The sequence below is a fragment of the Ictalurus punctatus genome, chromosome 11 (assembly GCF_001660625.3).
Source record: "Ictalurus punctatus breed USDA103 chromosome 11, Coco_2.0, whole genome shotgun sequence".
Taxonomy (NCBI): domain Eukaryota; kingdom Metazoa; phylum Chordata; class Actinopteri; order Siluriformes; family Ictaluridae; genus Ictalurus; species Ictalurus punctatus.
Genome location: NC_030426.2, coordinates 16,256,199 through 16,277,339, shown reverse-complemented (window position 1 = coordinate 16,277,339; position 21,141 = coordinate 16,256,199). Strand labels below are relative to the sequence as shown.

General features: G+C 38.0%; 1 protein-coding gene across 4 annotated transcripts in view; it reads left to right on the top strand.

The window, feature by feature from the left end:
• The window catches only part of tgfbr3 (transforming growth factor, beta receptor III), a 112,841-nt gene that overhangs the window by 91,429 nt on the left and 271 nt on the right, over window positions 1-21,141 (top strand). For 3 of the 4 annotated variants that reach the window (XM_017479862.3, XM_017479865.3, XM_017479863.3), the window contains exons 10-17: window positions 83-241; window positions 1,591-1,713; window positions 3,938-4,123; window positions 5,518-5,787; window positions 9,229-9,373; window positions 16,022-16,057; window positions 17,115-17,219; window positions 19,907-21,141. The exon at window positions 19,907-21,141 is cut by the window's right edge and continues 271 nt beyond it. In XM_017479862.3, coding sequence (XP_017335351.1) covers window positions 83-241; window positions 1,591-1,713; window positions 3,938-4,123; window positions 5,518-5,787; window positions 9,229-9,373; window positions 16,022-16,057; window positions 17,115-17,219; window positions 19,907-20,025 — 1,143 coding nt within the window. In that variant the 3' untranslated portion in view covers window positions 20,026-21,141. The remainder of the gene's footprint in view (window positions 1-82; window positions 242-1,590; window positions 1,714-3,937; window positions 4,124-5,517; window positions 5,788-9,228; window positions 9,374-16,021; window positions 16,058-17,114; window positions 17,220-19,906) is intronic. The other variant, XM_017479861.3, reaches the window with a different exon arrangement.

Here is a 21,141-nt window from a genome sequence, read left to right as displayed (position 1 = left end):
AATTAGACTTATGTCGGCAGGATGATGCCTTACTGTTTGTAATTAGTTCTAAATCTTATTTGTTGATATTTCTTTCTTGCAGGCAGCAGGTATAAGTAAAGCCAACATAACCCTGCAGGACCCACAATGCAAAGCAACATCTAACTCCACCCACTACATCCTGGAGACTCCACTGACTGGCTGTCAAACCACTAAATACCCCCTGCACCACCCCAGCCCAATGGTCCTCTACATCAATTCAGTAAGTTTTATAATAATAATAATAATAATAATAATCGAGAGGCATGGCACAATCACAAGACACAGAAAGGAAATGCATGTGTACATGATTAAATGTGCCGGCAAATTTGACGGCATATATAGTGGCACTAAGTTGTGGAAATCAAAGATGACAAAAAGACAGAAATCAAAGAAGAATGTTCCCGAAAAAAATAAGAAAAGGAAATAAAAACAAGAAAATGTAAATGATGAACGGATATAAATTTGCCATTAACGTTGATACCAGCACCAGAGTTATCATAATCATATCATACTTTTTTTTTTTACAATGTAAATTGTAATTTACATTTTTAAAAAATGTAATTTAATTATTAAATTAATAAATAAACACTGTATGAGCAGCAATGAACCAGTTGAAGAAAATGTGTAGATACATAAAAACAATAAAGTTACAAAATAATTTTATGCAATTTAGAACGTTTTTTATTTTGATCATAAATCATGGATGGTATTTTAACAGTGTATGCTACTGTAGTTCTTGCTAACATTTTAATAAACCGGCCTATATTGAATACTCTAAATGTTATATTATGTACTGTTCTGTCCTATCATTAAATGGACCCATAACTGCCCACAGAGTGCAGCTCATTTAAAAATAAAGACACCTGTAGGACAATCTAGACACGTTTTAAGTAAAGAAAGAAAAACGATCAGGGTCAGCTGAGGCTCTGACTCTCTCCATCCAAGTTCTGATCCGATTCGCTTGTTTTCACTCAGCTTAACTGAATCACTTCCTCGCTGATATCCTGTGATAATTCGCTGAGGAAATTTGATACAACGCATTTTAGCCCTGCTCCATTAGATCTGGGCAAACTCACAACTATTCCAGCTTTGGTGTGAACGAAGGGCCTAGAGGGCGATTAGTAATTGCGTTCAGAGCAAAGTTGTGGCCCAGGCTAAGCTGAGAACCATCAACAAGGTCTGAGCCAGTGGCCAAGCTCAGAATTTCATCTTGATTAGGCAACAATCTTAAATCCTTCATCATCGCTGAACTAGTCAAGGTCAAACTGATTCCCTTTATTATTTATATGAGTTTTAAGATTTGAAAAGTATGCTTAGGATATCCACCATGGGACCAGCAATGTCGAAACTCTCAAGCATTCCCATGTCTTTATTCAAGCACGTATGATTTTGGAGCTCTTAACACACACATATATATATACACACACACACACACACACACACACACACACACACACACACATAGGCACTATGTAAAGGACACAATATTATTCATGTGTCTAATTAAGGCAGATGGAGTGTGTCGAGGTTACAGTACTGCAGGGACTTACAAGTGTTTGTGATCAACAGATTGTGATCAGACAGTCGGACAGCAGGGACGGCAGTGGCTGGCCATCGGATGATGAAGACCTGGAGTCGGGAGATGTGCAGCTCTCAGAGAGAACATCATCTGGACACCGTTCTACCATCTTGGTATGATGTTTTAGCATGGCAGTCAGTGTTTAAAGTTCGAGTACTGTATTCAAATGTGATGAATTCATGAGAAGACAATCCAGTCCTCAAGTACGTCTTTTTCAACCAAACCAGTTTAGTTCCGATTTTCACTGGATTCTCAGAGCAGAGCCTTTATTTAGTCACGTGTGAATATTCCAGTGCATGGCGTAACACAGACATGATTTCATTTTTAATTTTTTTTACTCTGAGCGTGGAAATGTTTGAAGGAAGTTTTCTTAGCACTACTCGGTTTGCCAGTAAAATGTCTTTTTTTCTTCCTCAAACCACTGAGTCACAGACGTCACGATTCTGCTCCTGCAGTTTTAATAGCGATCGTGTCACCAAGTTTAGTTGATGTTGTTTTCATCAGGTTCAGCTAGTTGATCCCTTCCATCTTCTGACATTTGTAGTTCCTCAGCTGTACACCAGCTGCTTTGCTTTAATGCCTGAATAGAAGCAGTACTTAAAACTGCTTTAATCATTGACATGAACAACACAGGCACTGTATCACACAGCTGTGTACGTTTCACCAGAAGATCACTTGTTGGAATCCATCCGATGCCACAGTCACCCAAGATGGCATAACCGCATCTTACAAACAGACTGGTTTTACACACAACATAAACTGCATATTCATAATATTTATTGGTCACATATACATTAAAGCACTGTGAAATTCTTTTCTTCACATACCCCAGCATGTTAGGATGCTGGGGTCAGAGCACAGTGTCAGCCATGATACAGTGGCCCTGGAGCAGAGAGGGTTAAGGGCCTTGCTCAAGGGCCCAACAGAGGCAACTTGGCAGTGCTGGGGCTTGAACCCCCGACCTTCCGATCAGTAACACAGAGCCTTAACCGCAAAGCCACCACTGCCTTTTTGCATCTGATGGTTGCTTGGTGGTTGTTCGGTATGTTTATAAATAGGGGTTTTAAAGTACAGAGCATTATGTATTATAATTTATACCATGGTCTGTCTGAATACTCGATTCTGTTTGGCTGGAAGGTATGCATTCAAACCGTATAATACACAGGTAATTCCAGTCGGTTTAATCACTGTTCTAAATTAATGCGCTGCCTATAAACACCTGTAACCATAGTAACATACAGTTATAGTTGCATACAATAGTTAAACTCGTAGCCTCATTATTAGTAGAGACGCGGCACAGATGCAGGTAATTGTCTCGAATAACTGTAATATAATTCATTCAAATAAATGTAGTCTTGTCGCACTACTTTATCTCTGTGTATGATTTAGAGCGGGTAGAGTTTTAGATCTACTGGCCCGTATGTACAACCCCAATTCCAAAAAAGTTGGGACGCTGTGTAAAATGTAAATAAAAACCAGAATGCAGTGATTTGCAAATCTCATAAACCCATATGTTATTTACAATAACATGTTTCAGACTCATGAAACTTGGCTATTATTATTGTTGTAAGCTGTACAACACCACATAAAAGAAAAATGCGCAATATATACAAATATTCTAACATTAGTGGTTCATTCTAGGATTACGGATCATGTTTCAGATTTTCCAGTCTGGCTTCTTTTGCATTTCAGCATGTTGCTGCCACTGTTGTACAGCTTTAGCCATAAAAAGGCATTATCTGTGTAATCCAGGTATTCTTTCATTCTCATGCATAGCAATTGATGTATAAATGCCTTTTAAATAAACTACATTTCCCAGACTCCTCCAGTGCTAGTAAACACAGTTCAAGGGCTCAGAAGAACTTTCATGTGTTCTCACAGTGGCTGTGTCTGAACTTCTCTCGACCTGCTGCTCTGGACCACTGCCACAATTCCTCTGTCCTCCCTCTCTCTTTTATACACACACGCGCACACACACACACACACACACACACATACACACCTTGTCCACCATCTTTTATTCCACCATCTTTTTCAACCCAATCAAATGTTCTTATTAATATGACTTGTGCCAGACCTTTTGCTTTTTATCTCTCTGTTCAGTTCAATGCAGTTTGATTCAGTTTAATTTAATTTAATTCAGTTCAGTTCACTTCTGTGAGCTTTACTCTTTAACAATTACAGCGGTTTCAGTATTGCCGAAGAATTAAGATGACAAGAAATTTTTATTCATTCCTCCCTCTATCCCCCCGTCAAACTTCTCTCTCTCAACATTTTGCAGCCCATTTTGTCGCTAACTGATCTTTTTACAGTATCCCTCTCTGTCTCCATCTCCAGTTTAACTGCACGTACCATAAGGCTCAAGATGCTCGTCCTCACTTTCCCTGGTCTCAACTAGAAGTTCAACATGAGACTGTGGAAAACGTGACCTTCAGCATGGAACTGTACAACACGAGCCTGTTCCACCACCCACAACCTCCCTCCTTCATTCAGGTCATGGACAACAAGCCCATTTTTGTGGAGGTAAAATACAGAGATAATACAGTATTACAACACACCTTATTCATTCCACTTCTTTAAATAAATTCAGTTTACAGATACTGTTAACTTTATTACATTGACGCATCATAGTAATAGTAGAATGAGTAATAAATTAATTTTTACAGCTTACCATTTTAGGGCAGCATTATCTGGTTAGACAAACTGCAACATATACACACTTTATTATTATTATTATTATATTATTATTTTAAAACAAATATCTGATTAAAATGATCACTTCAGTAGAATAAAGTATTAACACTGCTACACTGAAATTTTGTAGCAGATTTTAAATGATGTACTGCTTTTGGAAAGAATGATTTTTGCAACATTATTTTCTAAACTTGTATAACTTAATTCTGATTTCATCATCATGATCATCATCATCATGTACCAGTCACATTCCAATTTCATACATCTCTTCATTGCTGTGATGTCATTATTGAGAAACAGAATCCGTGTGCATGCTTTGTCCAGTCTGACGGGTAAACATGTTCAGCTCAGGTGCTGAAACAAACAACTTTCATACAAGCACAGATAATGTGTCTTGTTTGTGTCTCATTTATTTTTGTGTAAAAACCCTTTACAGTTTTCAAGCAATAAGAGCAGGAAGGTAGAGGAAGAGTGATCATTTTGGGTTTAAAAAAGAAGAGCTCTGTGGTTTGGAAGTGGAAATATGCCTTTGAATCAGCAAGAAATCTCATGAGTTTGTGATTCTTGGAAGTGAGGAGTCTTGAACATGTTCCTTCAGAATGTTTGCATCCATAACCCAAATGGACGTGCGTTCGTGTGCGTGCGTATTAAACATTATCAGCTCTAGGACTGGATGGCAGTATGACTTAGTGCTTCTGAGCCATAAACAGCTGATTCATCAACTCTTTGAAGACACCTGTACTGAGTTTATCAGTCTGTTTTCTGTATCACTCCATTTTGAGAAAGAACACTGTGTCCATCCTGTTCACCATCACTCTCTTTCTGTCTCTTTCTGTCTAACTTCAATTCTGTGTGATTTATTGAAATAACCGTATTAGGGTACAGTGTGAAATATCAAAGAACACAAACACCATCCCTTTGGAATGGATTTGAGGTGTGTGTGTGTGTGTGTGTGTGTGTGTGTGTGTGTGTGTGTGTGTTTGAGAGAGATTCTTCCTGACACATTTTCTAATCCTTTATGAGCCTGTTTCTGACATTGCCCATGCTTTGTTGAGTCTGTAGTTAGTGTTTGTTAGTTGGTGTAGTGTGTTAGTGGATGGTAGTGAGCTGCTGTGTCATGTGACTGCTTTCTTTGCACAGCTCCTGGCTTTGATTGGCAGTACGCTCACTGCTTTTTAGATGTAATCAGTAGTCAAAATGGAATTCTCATCCTGTCTATGCAGATCTCAGCCACTAAAGCAGACCTGGATCTGAGCTTCATGATTCAGACGTGCTTCATCTCTACAAACTCTAATCATGAGGTGCCGTCTGATTACGTCCTCATTGAGAACATCTGTCCTAGGGATGAGTCTGTCCGCTACTACCATCAGAAACTGGACAGAAAGCGCTTCAGCTTTGACTTCAGGTCAAAGTTCACTGTACCTTTGCTGTTCCTGCACTGTGAGATGTCCGTCTGCTCTAAGAGACACAACATGCATTCGGGACTGCCAGAGGTATGGAGCTTTACTTTTCCTCAATCATCTCCTGTCCTCTACTCTGCTCTCCTCTCCTCTCCTGTCGTCTACTCTGCTCTCTTCTTCTGTCCTCTCCTGTCTTCTATTCTGCTCTCCTCTTCTGTCCTCTCCTGTCCTCTACTCTGCTCTCCTGTCCGCTCCTGTCTTCTGTTCTGCTCTCCTCTCCTGTCTTCTGCTCTCCTGTCCTCTCCTCTCCTTTTCTCCCATCTCCACTCCTGTCCTTTCCTGTCCTCTCCTCTGCTCTCTTCTCCACTCCACCTTTTTCCTTCTTGTTTTTCTTTCCTCCTTAATCCCTTTCTTTCTCACTTCCTTTTTCTTGTCTTCCTCTTATCTTTGTTTTGTGATGTGTAATGCTTTAGCAAACTAAAAGTCTTAGTCATTCATTAATTTTTCTCACTCAGTCAAACTTACATTTATTTTTGAGGCTGAGTTGATTTTCATCAGAAAACTCAGGTGGAACCATAAATCTCCTTGCAAATGGTGATGACTCAAAAATATTTGGTTGAATTTTACTGTACACACCTAACTGGCCACCTTTCAGTGGGGTTCCTAGTGAGAGCAGCAACAGTTTGGCTCCGTCACACGCTGCCCTCTTGACTGCCCCATTCATTCTGAGGATTTGTTTTTCACGTCAGCACCTTGGCACTGGTTAATCCTCAACAACTGCCAGAGTCAGCCCTCTCTTCACCAGAGCAGGACATATAAATCTCAGCGTTAAACTCGCTATTCATCTCCCTCTCTTAATTCCATCTCCATCCTTTATCACTGAGTTAAATACTGAGTATATTCTGCTCTGTTTCTTCCCAAAGATAATACATGTTCGAAATAAGAGCTCAATTAACGTTTCCTGAACATAGTTAATCTTATTTGAAATGTGTGGGATTGCAGCAGTTTTTCTCCTATTTTTGAAATTTTGCTCCTGAAAGAAAACCTTAATCAATATCGAAGTATTAGCTAATAGGTTCTTCTCTCATCCAAAAACTGATCCAATCTCCACTGCCCCACAGATGAAAGACCTAAGTGTGTGACTTATGTCACTTAAGTATTAGTTTAATAATATGGTGATATCAGTGTGATGAGGACGGCCATCTTGGATGGAATCACATCCTTTTTAACACAGTTGACACAGTTTTTTTGAACGGCACCTGCATGTGTCTGAATGATTTACCTTATTGTATTTGACCTTCTATAAATTGACCAGTAAAAATAACCTCAGGTAACACACATCCTGTCAGAATGGATGTGTTGGTAAAGATTCCATTATACCCTGTAGGGAACTGAGGATGTGCATTGTTTTCTTGAGTATAAAGACACTCCAGGAAGTGCGGCTCTTATTGGCCAAGTTTACACTGTAAACAACAGTGAAATGCAGATGATGCTAGTCAGAGAAGTGATGCTTCCAGGGGGTTTTAGGTAAGTTAAGGTTTTAGGTTTAACCTAATGATATGTTCTAATGATCAAGAGCAACTTGCATGGCCACAAGCCCGATAAGTGTGAGTTCTGTAAACGTGGACCTCTTAGTGGGATGACCATTCATACATCATGAAGACCTTTCAATCTCTCTGATGTATACAGAGTTCACTTATCCAAAGTAAATTGATTCTAATTACTACAGATGACTAGCAACATTACTTAACAGACATACAGTGAGGTCCAAAAGTCCAGTGAGACCACGGTGAAAATCGGGGATTTAAAAAAAAAAAAAATTGGAAATGAACCGAAAATTTTCGAATTTTGAAATGTTTAAAGCAGAGAAAGTAAATATTGCGCTATTTCTAGGTCCCTATTTAATTGTAAGAAAATGTGTGATCTTGACCATGTTAACTGCTTTGTAAAAAAGGTCAGATTTTCCTCATGTCTAATCTCTTCTGTTGAAGCATGTGTTCAGACGACACTCCGATGGATTTGATCTCAAATGGATCATAAGGATCATAAGGTTTTGTCATTAAAGCAAAAAGGGAACATAATTAGAAACTCTGAAATTCATGTAAATATGTCAAATAATCTACTTTTCATTCAAGTTGGCAGTAATATAATTTGTATTAAACTAGAAGCTAATGTAAAACAGAAGCATTTTCACTAGTGTCCTCAGACTTCCATATGTATACAAAGATGTGCAAAAGACTTTTGTACACAGATTTTGTAATTATACAGTCAGTACATTTACATGGACAACAATAATCCAGTATTAACTCGATTAAGACAATACTCTGATTAAGAAACTAGCATGTAAACAGCATTTTTAATGAGCTTAATCCGACTAAAGTCATAACGTAGTAAACACAAATCTAATTAAGACAAGTGGAGTACTCCTGTTTTAGTCGCATTATCGAGGTGTATTACAGACATGTACACACCTTAATCACATTAAGGTCGTGTGGGAGTTTTCACTGCATTTTGCAACAGGACATGTACACACACGGCAGTGCTCAATCATGTGACAGTAAACAAGAGAGCACGGCTGTGTCTGAAACCATGTACTTACCTGCAATATGTGTAGGTGAAAAACATGTATTTCAGCTACTATATAGTAGGTAAATATGCGGTTTCAGACGCAGCTCATGTCTTCAAGCAGTCGTCTGTTTGCACGTACAGCATGACAAATAATTAACTGCACTTGAAGCTTTTGTAAAATAAAATAAATAAAAAAAAACACCCAAAACTGTATACGGTACCATAACGAAGACCAACTGTATGTCAATACGTGAAATTCTGGAAGAACGGCGTGATGTGGGAACGTAATGACGTGTGCCATTAATCAATCCATGTTCTATAGCATGTAAAACGGGAACTAAAGGAATATTCTAAAAGTGACTCATGTAAACACCTTAATCACAATATTGTCTATTCAGAATAAGGTCAGTAATTAGATTACTGCTGTCCATGTAAATGTAGTCAGTGATACAGTAATAAACCATTATATTTTTAGACTGTTATTACACTGTAAAAATTTTCACCATAAGACCCATATTAGTAAGAACACAGACGTGAGTGATCCTTAATTATTATAACATTGAGATATTCTTTATTTCTCTAGAAACATTTGTCTTACATAGAACAGAGTCCTGTATGGGTTGTGCATGTCACAGCTGACTCAGGTTAACCTCATTGAGTGAGTACAGTCAGGATCAACAGAGCAGTGAAATGTTAAACAGAATCATGTGTATATAAACTCTTCAGATCTTTTTTTTTTTTTTTTTTGCTCCATATTTATTCCATACATGCCTTACGTCCGTTTTTAATCTAACCTCCTGACTAAAAGGATCAAACATCAAATAAAATGACATTTCTGTTCTGTGTTAGGGACATGTGGTATTTTTCATTTCCTGAATACATGTGATGATGCTGTGTTGTATGTTGGGGATCACACTCAGATTACAGACATGTTTTTTTCTTTCCCTTTTCTCCCTTTTCATGCAGTGCATGCATCCTAACGAGGCTTGCACATCTGTCAGTGGGGATACCATCATCAAAATGATGATGAACAGCAAAACCTCCACAAGACCACTGGTGGTCATCAGTGATGAAGGCATAAGTAAAGGTGATTATGATGAAAAAATGCCTGGTAAGACTTATTTAGATAAAGGAGGCCATAACATGTCACAAAATAAATAGTATTATACAATTAATAATATTAATTGTAACACAAATAGCACTTGGCAGCTCCTTGGTTGCATCTTTTTACATCTTCAAAGCCTTTGTTTTTCTGCATTAGCTTCTCCCTGTTATTTGTAGCTTCTGTTGTGAACTATTAACTGAAAAAGAAAGAACGATATTGGTATTTTTACCTCAGCACCCTACTTTCACAAACCACAAGAACTGAAATGATTTCTTTCCCAAAGTTTATTAAACAGCAACTGACCAAAAAGTAGCATTTCTACACACAATTATTATCGCTGTAGTTTGTGTAGTTATGGTGAATAGTTCCATGTTCAAATTAATGATATCACACCTCATATTATCTGATTTACAGCAAAGTACATGAGAATGGAAACACAGTTTCCAGTTTCTAGCTGTGTGAGCTCATGTTGCTAAGCTACCTTGGTGGAAACAGTGCATTTGCTGATTATGCTAAGTTAACTAGTTGCACTTTTATAATTACTACATGATGTATCTAAGTTACCTTACCACTAAAATTCAAGCTTATTTTTATCTAGCTGTAATTACCACAGGATAAACTTATCTTTCCACTAATGATTCACTCTGTTAGTTTAGATTGCTAGCTGTATTTATCACAGGATGAAGCCAAGTTACCTTACAGCTAATAATTCCTTCTGGTAGTTTAGCTACAGTAGCTAGTGATTACCACATGATGAAGCCAAGTTTAGCTTGCTAGCACTATTTACCACGGGATGAAGCCAATTTTATGTACAGCTAATAATTCATTCTGGTAGTCTAGCTAGCTGTTACCTAGTTGTCTTATCCCTAATAATTCACCCTGTTAACTTAGCTGGCTATGTAGCTAACTATAATTATGAGAAGTGGTAGTTAAGCTACCTTAGCAGAAACAAGTTACATTTGCTTGTCTTCGCTAACTGCGTCCATCTCTTGAAAAAATCAGAACCTTGACAACAGTATTACTGATTTATAACATTTCAAATTAGTCTTTCTTGGTTCTTGTGTTCTTCTGTAACAAACTTGTTTTGGACAGAGACACATGACATGAAACGAGTACACAAGAATGTGAGGACAAAAAGGAACACATATTGAGAAATAGGCAGTGTTTGTGAGTGGGGCAGATATATCACAGAGTTCCTGTCTTGTCATGGATCATGGCACATTACTACATCTGGAGTGTGTTAGTGTGTGACAGTGTATTATACTATGTGTTTTATTATGTGTACAGCTCCAATTTCAAAAAAGTTGGGATGCTGTGTAAAATGCAAATAAATACAGAATGCCACGATTTGCAAGTCTCATAAACTCATATGTTATTCACAATAGAACATAGAAAACATATCAAATGTTTAAACTGAGGAAATGTTCCATTTTAAGGAAAACATAAGGTAATTTTGAATTACCTTTAAAAACAAACAAACAAATGCCTGGAAAAGTAAGTGTTAATAAAAAGAAACAGCTGGAGGTTAATTGGCAACAGCTCAGTAACATGATTAGGTATAAAAAAAAGTAGATTCTGCCTCTCTAAAATACACTTTTTATACCCAATCATATTACTGACCTATTGCCAATTAACCTAATTAGTTGCAACTGTTCCGCCAGCTGTTTTTTTTTAGTAACACTTACTTTTCCAGCCTTTTGCTCCCCCGTCCCAACTTTTTTGAGACGTGTTGCAGCCATCAAATTCAAAATTACCTTTTTTTTTTTTTTTTTTTTCATAAAATGGTACATTTCCTCAGTTTAAACATTTGATATGTATTTTATGTTCCATTGTGAATAACATATGGGTTTATGAGACTTGCAAATCATTGCATTCAGTTTTTATTTACATTTTACACAGCATCCCAACTTTTTTTTGGAATTGGAGTGGTATATGTGGGTGTGTTTATTGAATGAACTGTCCATGCCGTGTGTGGTTGATTAGAAAAACGGAGCAGGGGGCCCAGCAACGCTGATTTGTCTCGGTCAGAATGGAAAAGCGCAGTTGGTTTCATTTAGGTATCCTCAGAGGCAGTCCTCTTCCCGGTACAGCAAGAGGGAGGGATACAATGATGAAGTAGGAGAGAGTGGGATGCTCTAAAGGAACGGAGGAGTGTGTGTTGGGTTTGAGGGCACAGCCAGAGAAAGACTTGACGTAATGCATAGTCATACATTAGGAAATGGAGCTTGACAAACAGAAATTGTTTTATTGATCTCACATGTTTATATCTCATAGTTAAATGGTTATACCATCCTGTAATGTACAAGGCTGGTTTGTTGGTTGCTGTTTCGTGACAGCCATGTCTTTTATTTTTCTTTTTTTTAAACCAGTTTTTCAATAAAACAAATGTCAGATATCATCCCTCCCTTGTTAAACTTCAACCCCACTTTCAATTAATGTGCTGATGTCTATTATTTTTAAAGTTCATCCACATGTAAGAAATACTACTATTTTCCATGGAAGCATTGTGAGTCAAAGCATTAATTACACTTAATTAAAATAGCATTTAATAGTTTTTTTTTGTTTTGTTTTTGGAGCTTGGCCTTTATTAAATTCCAAAACTACCAGAACAAGAGGAATTTGTGAATTTGGTTTAAAAATAAAATGTAAAACTGCATTTCCAGTTGCATTTCCAGAGTGTACTAGATCAGCTAATGTCTGCCTCCCGAAGATCACAGAAGATATCCCTACTTTATACTGATCTTAGACGTTATCTTCCCAAATGATCTTGGGGTGTCAGGTGTGTAAAATCCAATCTCTCTGATCTACTCACTGTCCGAATTCAAAAATGATCAATATTTATGATTCAACATTCTGTAGTGTGTGAACTGTTGTCCACCCAATTTGTTTTGAGCTGAAGTCACATTTATATGTGAGATCCCTTGCTTTGAGAGTCAGGATTCTTCATTGGATAGTGAGCATGATCCTAAAGTGTGTGGTGTTTTATTCTGGGAAAATCTTTTAGTATGGGGTGTTTGATAATTAAAGGACGAATCACAATAAAAATATTTGAAAAAGTGTGAAATCTGCCATTATATCTTGGGTGTGTCACATCTCACATGGGTGATAGTGATCGTTCTTTTTTTGATGGATGTTTAGATAATGCCTGATAACAATTAAATGGTTAATCATAACCACCATCCCATTGCAAAGATTTTACAGTTTGAACAAAGAATCAATATTGAGTACAGAGTTCACCAAGTTGGCTTGGGGAGCCCTGATGTGACGTACACTTACACATGCATCCATCCGGTTCTCATTTTGCTCTACAGGAGATCTGGATAGTTGCCGAGAATCACGTCTTTATAATAATGACCTAATCTGAGCCTGGCTGATTTCAGCTTGCTCTTCACTCTTGGCCAAATTACACTGTGCTTTTGGAGTGCGTTTAGACTGAGCCAACTCTGAGTCATAGCACTGCTGAAGATTTCAGCATGCTAATCACCCATGTTGGTGCCTATAGGAAATGAGGCATGGTGACCAGAAATTAGTTTATTAACCTCACTCAGATCTATTTGATAAACGATGCTTGTGTGACTCTCTAAGTGACTTACAAGCCTTGTTTATGTGGTTTTGTTCAAGTGGAGTGTACACTGGCTATTTTTCAGTACAAATCAGAACACACTTTCAGAAAGACTCCTCAGTCCCACACCTGCTGTACGCTAAATTGTGAGTTGAATTCTGTCTGAATAAGTATTACATTTGCAGAATTTTCAGATACTTTACTAGTGAAGGGATTATGTTTAATTTGCTGGAGCTGTGACCTCTCATTCCCTGGTGAGGGTTAGAAAACGCAAATATGACGTGGGCGTAATAAAAAAAAGTCTCAGAGCTATGCTTTGAAGACAAAGACATCTCTTATGCAGGGATGGCAAAGAAAACAGGCTTCTTTTTAAAAGGCCTAGCAGTTCATGCTGGATAGTATCCCAATGCTGGAGGCTGATTTACAAATCAAAGAAAGTCATTTGGGCATACTGACCAAATGCTGCTTTTACTGCTACATGATCATTTCTCTCACCTGAATATTGAAGCAGTGTTAGAAAATGGTAATGCTCATGTTAACACCCATATGAAAATTCCAGTATATCGGTTACACTTTGTATATTTAATGTAACCTTATATAACATATATCTGAACAATTGCATGTCTAGAAAGTGCTTTGAGTTACAACATACACTCGGGGAGCACTTTATTAGGAACACCTGTATACATTTTCTTTCACAATTTTCCCATCAGCCATTCATATGGCAGCAGTGCAATGCATAAAATCATCCAGTTACAGGTAAAGAGCTTCAGTTAATTTTCACATCAACCTTCAGAATGACCATAGTCTAGTCTTTGGACCATAGTATGTCCAGCAGGCAGGCTTGAGTATTTTGAGTATTTTACGCACAGAGGTCTCTAGACTTTACACAGAACGGTATGATCGTGGTCAGAGAAGAATGGCCAGACTGGTTCGAGATGAGAGAAAGGCGAAGTTAACTCAAATAAACACTCTACAAATGTGGTGAGCAGAAATGCATCTTAGAATACACAGCATGTCAGACCTTGAGGTGGATGGGCTGCAACAGCAGAATTCCACATCAGGTCCGACTCCTGTTATCTAAGGACAGGAATCTGAGGCTAAAGTGGGCACAGGTTCACACAAACTGGACAGTTAAAGATTGGAAAAAGACCAGGTGAAGTTTTGCCAATCTTCTACTGCCTAGAATCTGTCAGCTGTCTTCCTGTCAGCACTGAACTTGTCAAATCAGGCATATCTATTCTCCTCAGACTTCTCTCAACAAAATGTTTCCGTATGTAGACCTGCCATTTACTGGATGTTGTCTATGAAAATCCCAGGAGATCAGCAGTTTCTGAAATGCTCAAACCAGCCCACCTGGCACCAACAACTATACCACTATCAAAGTAACCGAGATCGCATTTTTTCCCTATTAACTTAAACTGTATCTGGATGACATGATTGGCTGATTGGATAACTGCATGAATGAGCAGTGTACTTGTGTTCCTAAAAAAGTGGCGGGTGAGTCTTTCAATTCTGCATTAAATTAATTCTTAGCATTCTTATGGAAGGCTTGCTACGCTAGCAGTCATGATGGTTTACTGCCCATTTTTAAAAATTATAATACTGAAAATCCAGTGACGAAAACAAACAAATTCTACTAAGCATTACATTTTACTACGTACTTACATATGGATCTACCAGGTCTGACAGTGAGATTAAGAACTGTAGTGAAGGCTTGAGTTTGGGAAGTTATACAGTACTGAGTCAGTGTTAACAGGACAAAAAATAAATAAACTAGGCTACATCAATTGAGCTTTCTGAAATGCCATTTCAGTGTTTGTGAAAACATGTCAAATATGTTTGCTATATTAAAACAATAAAGCAACATATATATTTTTCCAAGCAAACACAATATATTAGGCCACATTTTATACCAGAAAATATAGTACTTTTCTCAAACACATCAATATTACAAGTCACTCAGATTTAAAGCAATTTGGTGAGTATAGTGCAGTGTAGGAGTGTTTAAACATTTAGCAAAGCAAAGAGTTTGGCCACCTTCTAGAGCTGGCTAGAATTCAGACATATTCACATGGCCTCACTTGTCATTCTCCTCCCTTCTTTCTCCACTGAGATCCAAACTGACCACAGAAGGAGGAGGAGAGAACAGAAAGAAAGTGTTTAAACTCTTGGTCAAAAACACTGACCGAGTCCTGAGTTGCATGGACCAATCCCCACAACTCATGTCTTTATTAGAGCTGCTAGGTGGAGCAGAGCTGGGAGTTGAAATGTTTGGAGTAGTGAATAGACCTCTGTGCTCGTCTGGAGAGCTGACAGTTTCTCAGCGATCTACTCATCATTTAGCCTTTTGTGTTCCCTGCCTTTATGAAGCATTCCATAAATCTCTTGCAGTGATTCTGGGATTTCTTTGCTTGTTAAGATTCTAGTGTGCAGCATTGTGTTTTTTGAGTCCAGTGATGACTTCATTCATGCTCGTTGGAGTTGGTGAGAAATGGACAGGACTTGACCACTCCCTTCTACTTGCCTGACTAAGTTCATGTATGGTCAGGCGCGCTAATGGCATAGCACTGCATTCTCCATATTATAAGATAAACAGAGAAGATAGGGTGTGTGTGTGGTGTGTGTGAGCTTTCCATGGACAGTCTGTCATCGGGCATCAGCACACATGAAAACCTAAAGGTGTTCCTCCCAGAATAGCTGCCTTTGTGCCCAGTTTGTGGCACTGTGCCAGGGCGACCCTGATGCCCGAAGCTACACAGGAACTATTGTGCAGCCTGATCGGAGATCATTAGAGCTAATTATTGGCCTGAAACCCATCCGCTCGGATCGCCAAGCAAAGGAGTCGCTCAGGGGTTTGGCCTGTTCTCTGGAAAGAGGAACTTCTGCCAGCTCTCATATCTCTGCAGGTTCCTGTGGGCTCAATTCCAAAGCACATGTGACTTTTGAGAGGAATGTGTGCCATCTGCTGTGATGAGAATGAAGCTCACCCTACTATATCATTGCAGTAGTTACTGTATGTGTTGACTTTAAATGTTGTGTTGTGTATTCTTGTGTTTGAGCCAGCTTTGTTTCTTTTCTTTTTTCCCCAGAGTCCATAACCCACAAGCCTCCAGGTGGCAGTTCCAGTGAGTTTAAGTTCTCATCATTCTTTAAGGCTTGTTAGAGATTGTAGAGTAAAGTGGTACATGGGTTCCAAAAGTCTTGAGTTCACTACCGAGAACGGTTTAATCATTCAGTGTGTCCACACACAACAGCAACAACAGCAGTGGTAGAACTTAGTCAGAGCTCAGCTTGATTCAGATGAGTCTGCTTCAAAGCATTTGGTCAATCAGACACTGCTGAATTGAAAGAGTTGTAAAAACATTAAAACATCCCTTTCAAACATCAGGGGAAAAAAAAAATCTGAATATGTGGCTCTGGTTTACCAGTTTCAATTTTACGACATTAGTCATTGATGGGTTAATAGGTCTTGTTTAAATGTCTAGTTCATGTAAATGTCTAGTTCATTGACACTTTATCACCAATGTTGGAATTTTATTAGCATTAACTAATACTGTTTCTGTCCTTGAAAGTAACTAGAAACCTGGGTTAAGCCACTGATTAGGCCTTCAGAATGGCTGTATAATGATACAACTGATCAAACAGAAACTCGCCTAACACCAAACGCTTAGAAATAAACTATAAATGTCCACAATTTGTGAGCAGCGAAAGGCAGCACAGTGGCCTGTGTCAATAAAATTTGTAAGAGGACATGTCCTGAAATGTGGTGCGACATCAGCAAGATGTACTTGCAAGGTTAGATGTTAAAGTATAAAAATATTAAATTCTGGTAATAGGTGCATACATGAGTTACTGTTTGAATAAATTTGCAGGGTGGGGGGTGGGGATCTTTAAAAAAAAATAAAAAAAAATAAAAAATGAAGCAAACTGCATGAACAGAATATTAAGTTATATAGTTAGATATGTGAGGATTTCCCATGGCTAAAATGTGATTTGACTATGCAGTTTTAAATAATAAACATGAACTAAATAATAGTAAAAAAGTCCACTTGAAAAAGCACTTAGACCATTGTAAGGTTTTGTACATTTTGTAAGCTTCAGGTATTCCTGCAATGTTTTTTGCAAGTGATTTCATGAATATTTATCAGTATTTGACATGCTATATTAATTCCTCTCTCATAGGTTCTCTCGTACTGGACACTCCGACTGTGGTGGGCATCGCCTTTGCAGCCTTTGTCATAGGAGCTCTCCTTACAGGAGCACTTTGGTTCATCTATTCACACACAGGTGAGAATCGGCCTATGGTACCGCATCAGAGAGCTCACACACTCACACATCTGACCTGGACTTTCACTGTTCATGCATTTCTAGCAGCAGGTTACAGAAGGTTATCATCCTGTCAAAACAGGAAATGGGGAAACGTTCCCATTTTGATCATGGAAAAAGCTACTCAGTGCTGACAGAATAATAACAATAACATAAAACCCACCGTGATGTAACTACTTCCTGTTTATTCGCTGAAACTTGGACACTCTTCTGTTTTCAGCCATTGGAGGTGGGCATTAATGGACCAAAAGGCATTCTGGGATATTTTGGGTACAATAGAACCGGGACTGGAATTCCCCTTGTCTACTTGGAAGGTCTCTTTAGGCCTCACAGGAAAACATATATATATATATGTGTGTGTGTGTACACACACACACACACACACACACACACACACACACCCCCTGTACTGGATGCCAAGATTTTACCCCCTGGCCACCTTTCCCACCAGGCGACCCTTACTGAACCCTTAAAGAAACAATCACTTTTAGACAGAGATAAATTGGCCAGTTTATGAGAATGCCATCAAATCTGTTTCATCGTGGTACATAAAGAGCAAGTCAGGCAAAACACGAATAAAATTTGTCTGGTGCCCACAGCAGTGTTCAATTAACACCTAAAGTATTGAATGATCTCTTTCAGAGTTTATTTGTGTCCTATTGGACATGACTACACTCTGTAGGTGTTAATTCACTTGAATAGGAGACTGCAGAACGATGAAAAAAGAGCGTTTGCTTCAATTAGGAGTTCAGTCATCACTTAACTTGATTTTAAAGAAACGTAAGACAGTAGAAACCAAGAGAATGGACTATTTGCTTTTCCTTGTACTATAATGACACTTTGTGCTGCAGTTCATACAGTATATTTTTAGCACCAAATGGTAGCACACCTTCCCAAGGTATCACAACATATCACAAAAACATTACAAAACATATGCACAGTTTACTAATGCGAAAATTATCAAATCATTTTGCAAAGACACAGCACCTGCTAGGCAAAAGAAACACACCTAACAGAACGTCTTAGAACACTAAGAATGTCCAAGGGCAACAGTGTCTGTTTGAGGGGAAAGCTATGTTCAGAATGTGGAGGATGAAGCTGCTGCACTGCTCCAGAAATTCTCTTCATGATTCTTCACAGTGATTGATTAATTACAGTCGGGAGGAGTCACATCCACAGTTGGCACGGTGCCAGTAATCCGCAGTGCCGTTGACCTGCTTCAACAGGGCACTTTTGATAGTAGACCAGTTTTTTTCTAGGTCTGCTGGGTTTTTAATTTTTTAATTTTTTATTTTTTATTTTTTTTACAATCTCATTTCACAATCAAACTAATAATAACTGCTAGTTAGCTAAGACTACAAGCTAATTTTCATGCTGATGTAGTCTTGGCATTGCTGAAAAGTCTGAATGTTGAGCTAAAATAAACGTGATATCAAGTGTCAGGGAGATTATATTTATCCACCTGTTTGCACTGGAACGTTTGGAGAACATCATGTTATTTCAACTTATAGGCTTCCTCTAGAGACTTAACGATATGAAAAGTCTTTTGCTTAGTCTTTTTTTGTAAAGATGACAAAATTAAAATGTTGCCCCTCCCAAGCCCTGTATCTCTCTATCATAGCAGAATGTGTTCTCACATCATAACATCATGCAATGCATTTTATAAACAGAGAAGTATTAAGAACGCTCCTAAAGTGCTCTTGTATTATTCCCTACAGTGCCCTCCTTTAATATTGGCACCCTTGGTAAATATTAGCAAAGAAGGCTGTGAAAAATCTTTATTTAAAAAAACAAAATCTTTATAAAAAAAAAAAGTCTTTATTGTTGAACCTTTTGATCTTTTCTTAAAAAATTCACAAAATTACTCTGCTCTCATGGATATCAAACAATTGCAAACACAACACAGGTTTGCCAAAAAAAAAAAAAAAAACTTTGTTAAATATAGATGTGCAACAGTTATTGGCACCCCTATGAATTCATATGAGAAAACTTCTGGGTCACACTTCCTGGGTTGCCAGCTCTAATGGTTACCCCTTTGTAGTGATGGTTTTTCTAATAAGGGCTCTAAAAGTAAACAATATACCCAGTATAACTTCTCCCTGTTACCTTATATGACTGAAATTTCCTTAAAAGGAGTTGTTTGGAACGTGAACATTAAACCCCAAGGTTTTACGGTTTTCCGAGCGGCCTAAAATATTGCAGTTATTTTAAAGATGACTAAAACATGCGCAAATAATAAGCTGATGTTCTTTCCTCTAGCAGCAAAAAAGATCAACCAAATGCCAGATAGTCTATGAGTTTCAAAGTCAGAAATCTCACTTGGTCTCTTTTACTCTGACACTCTATTTCTACATGCTCCCTGTATACAGCTGTCTTTCCATTTAATCTATATTTATATTTATTTATTTATTTGGCAGGCACTTTTATCCAAAGTGACTTTCAAGTGAGGCAGAATCCAATCCAAGCACAAGGTTCAGGGTTAAAGAAAATGTTTGGCCCAAAATAAAAAGTGCACAATTTTCAACCTTAACACAAATGTAGTTGATTAGTCAATCCATGTTTAGTGTCTGTTTTAGATCAAATAATCATATGGTTAATTGTTAAGTGTGTTATTTTTTTCATTCTCTTTTGTTACCCTTTTCCACCAGATGATTCAGCAGTGAGGCAAAATGTGCCAAGGTCTCCTCCTGTCTCAGAGAACAGCAGTGCAGCTCATAGTATCGGCAGCACTCAGAGCACACCATGCTCCAGCAGCAGTAATGCATAGAATACACACACACACACACACACACACACACACACACACACACACACACACACACACACACACACACACACCTCGCAGGCCTGGCAGGTCACCACATGGGGCTCCAATCGCAGACATTTTTCTTCAACATCATCAGTCTTGAATGCTTTCTGAAAGTAAAGCACTGAAAGAGTTTTGTAGAACATCACAGCTTGTAACTGGCTCAGTTTTCATCCTAAAATAGTCGGGAATGTGGAAAAGGTGAAGAAACAAAGCTTTGACAAAATGGGGATGAAAAACGGCGGTGAGGAACCAGGCATGAAAAACCCCCTACACCAGCACTTTAATTTTTGCCATATATGGTTGGAAACGTCTGTTGATAACAAAGCTTGTTTACTGCAGTCAGTCTTACGGTGTGGAAGCATCTGGAATATGACAGAATTGGATGCTGAGTGTGTGGTTGCACAATGTTTGGTGTGCCAAAGCAAGCGCAGTTCATTTCATGCAAGATTTCAGCCAGTTCATAATTAATACAATGTCTGTCTGGTTTCAGAGCAAAAAATAATCCTGAAAGGAAAAAACTAGACCACATATTTGACACAAACTACTGCATTTTACTGCGTTTACTAGACATTTATATTCCATGTTCCAGTGGAAAAAGCTCTCAAGATTTTATTTTATATTCCACAGGCTGTGTTTCTTCTGTAAGACTTATTAGTACTACCATAAAACCATTTTATATATATTTTATATATATATATATATATATATATATATATATATAAGTATGGTCATGTTATTACACAACAGGCCCAAAATGCATTAACCTATTATAATAAATACTAGATCAGGGGATTAAAAAAATGTAAATAGCAATGACATTGCGTTTTCCATGTGGAATAGCCTTTTACGTGACATAAACATAACATAAACTGTTTTTTGGGGATAGTATGGGGGTTAGTATTGGGAGAAATTAGCAATGCTAAGAGGCTTTACCTTATCACTTTTGAGACTAAGCCAATATTCTACGAGCAACCTGTCAATAATAGGAGAAACTCTTATATTTTAGGTCTTATTTTGTCCTTTAGTGTAAATGTCTTGATAGAGGTTTTATCAGATAATACAATTTATATGTGG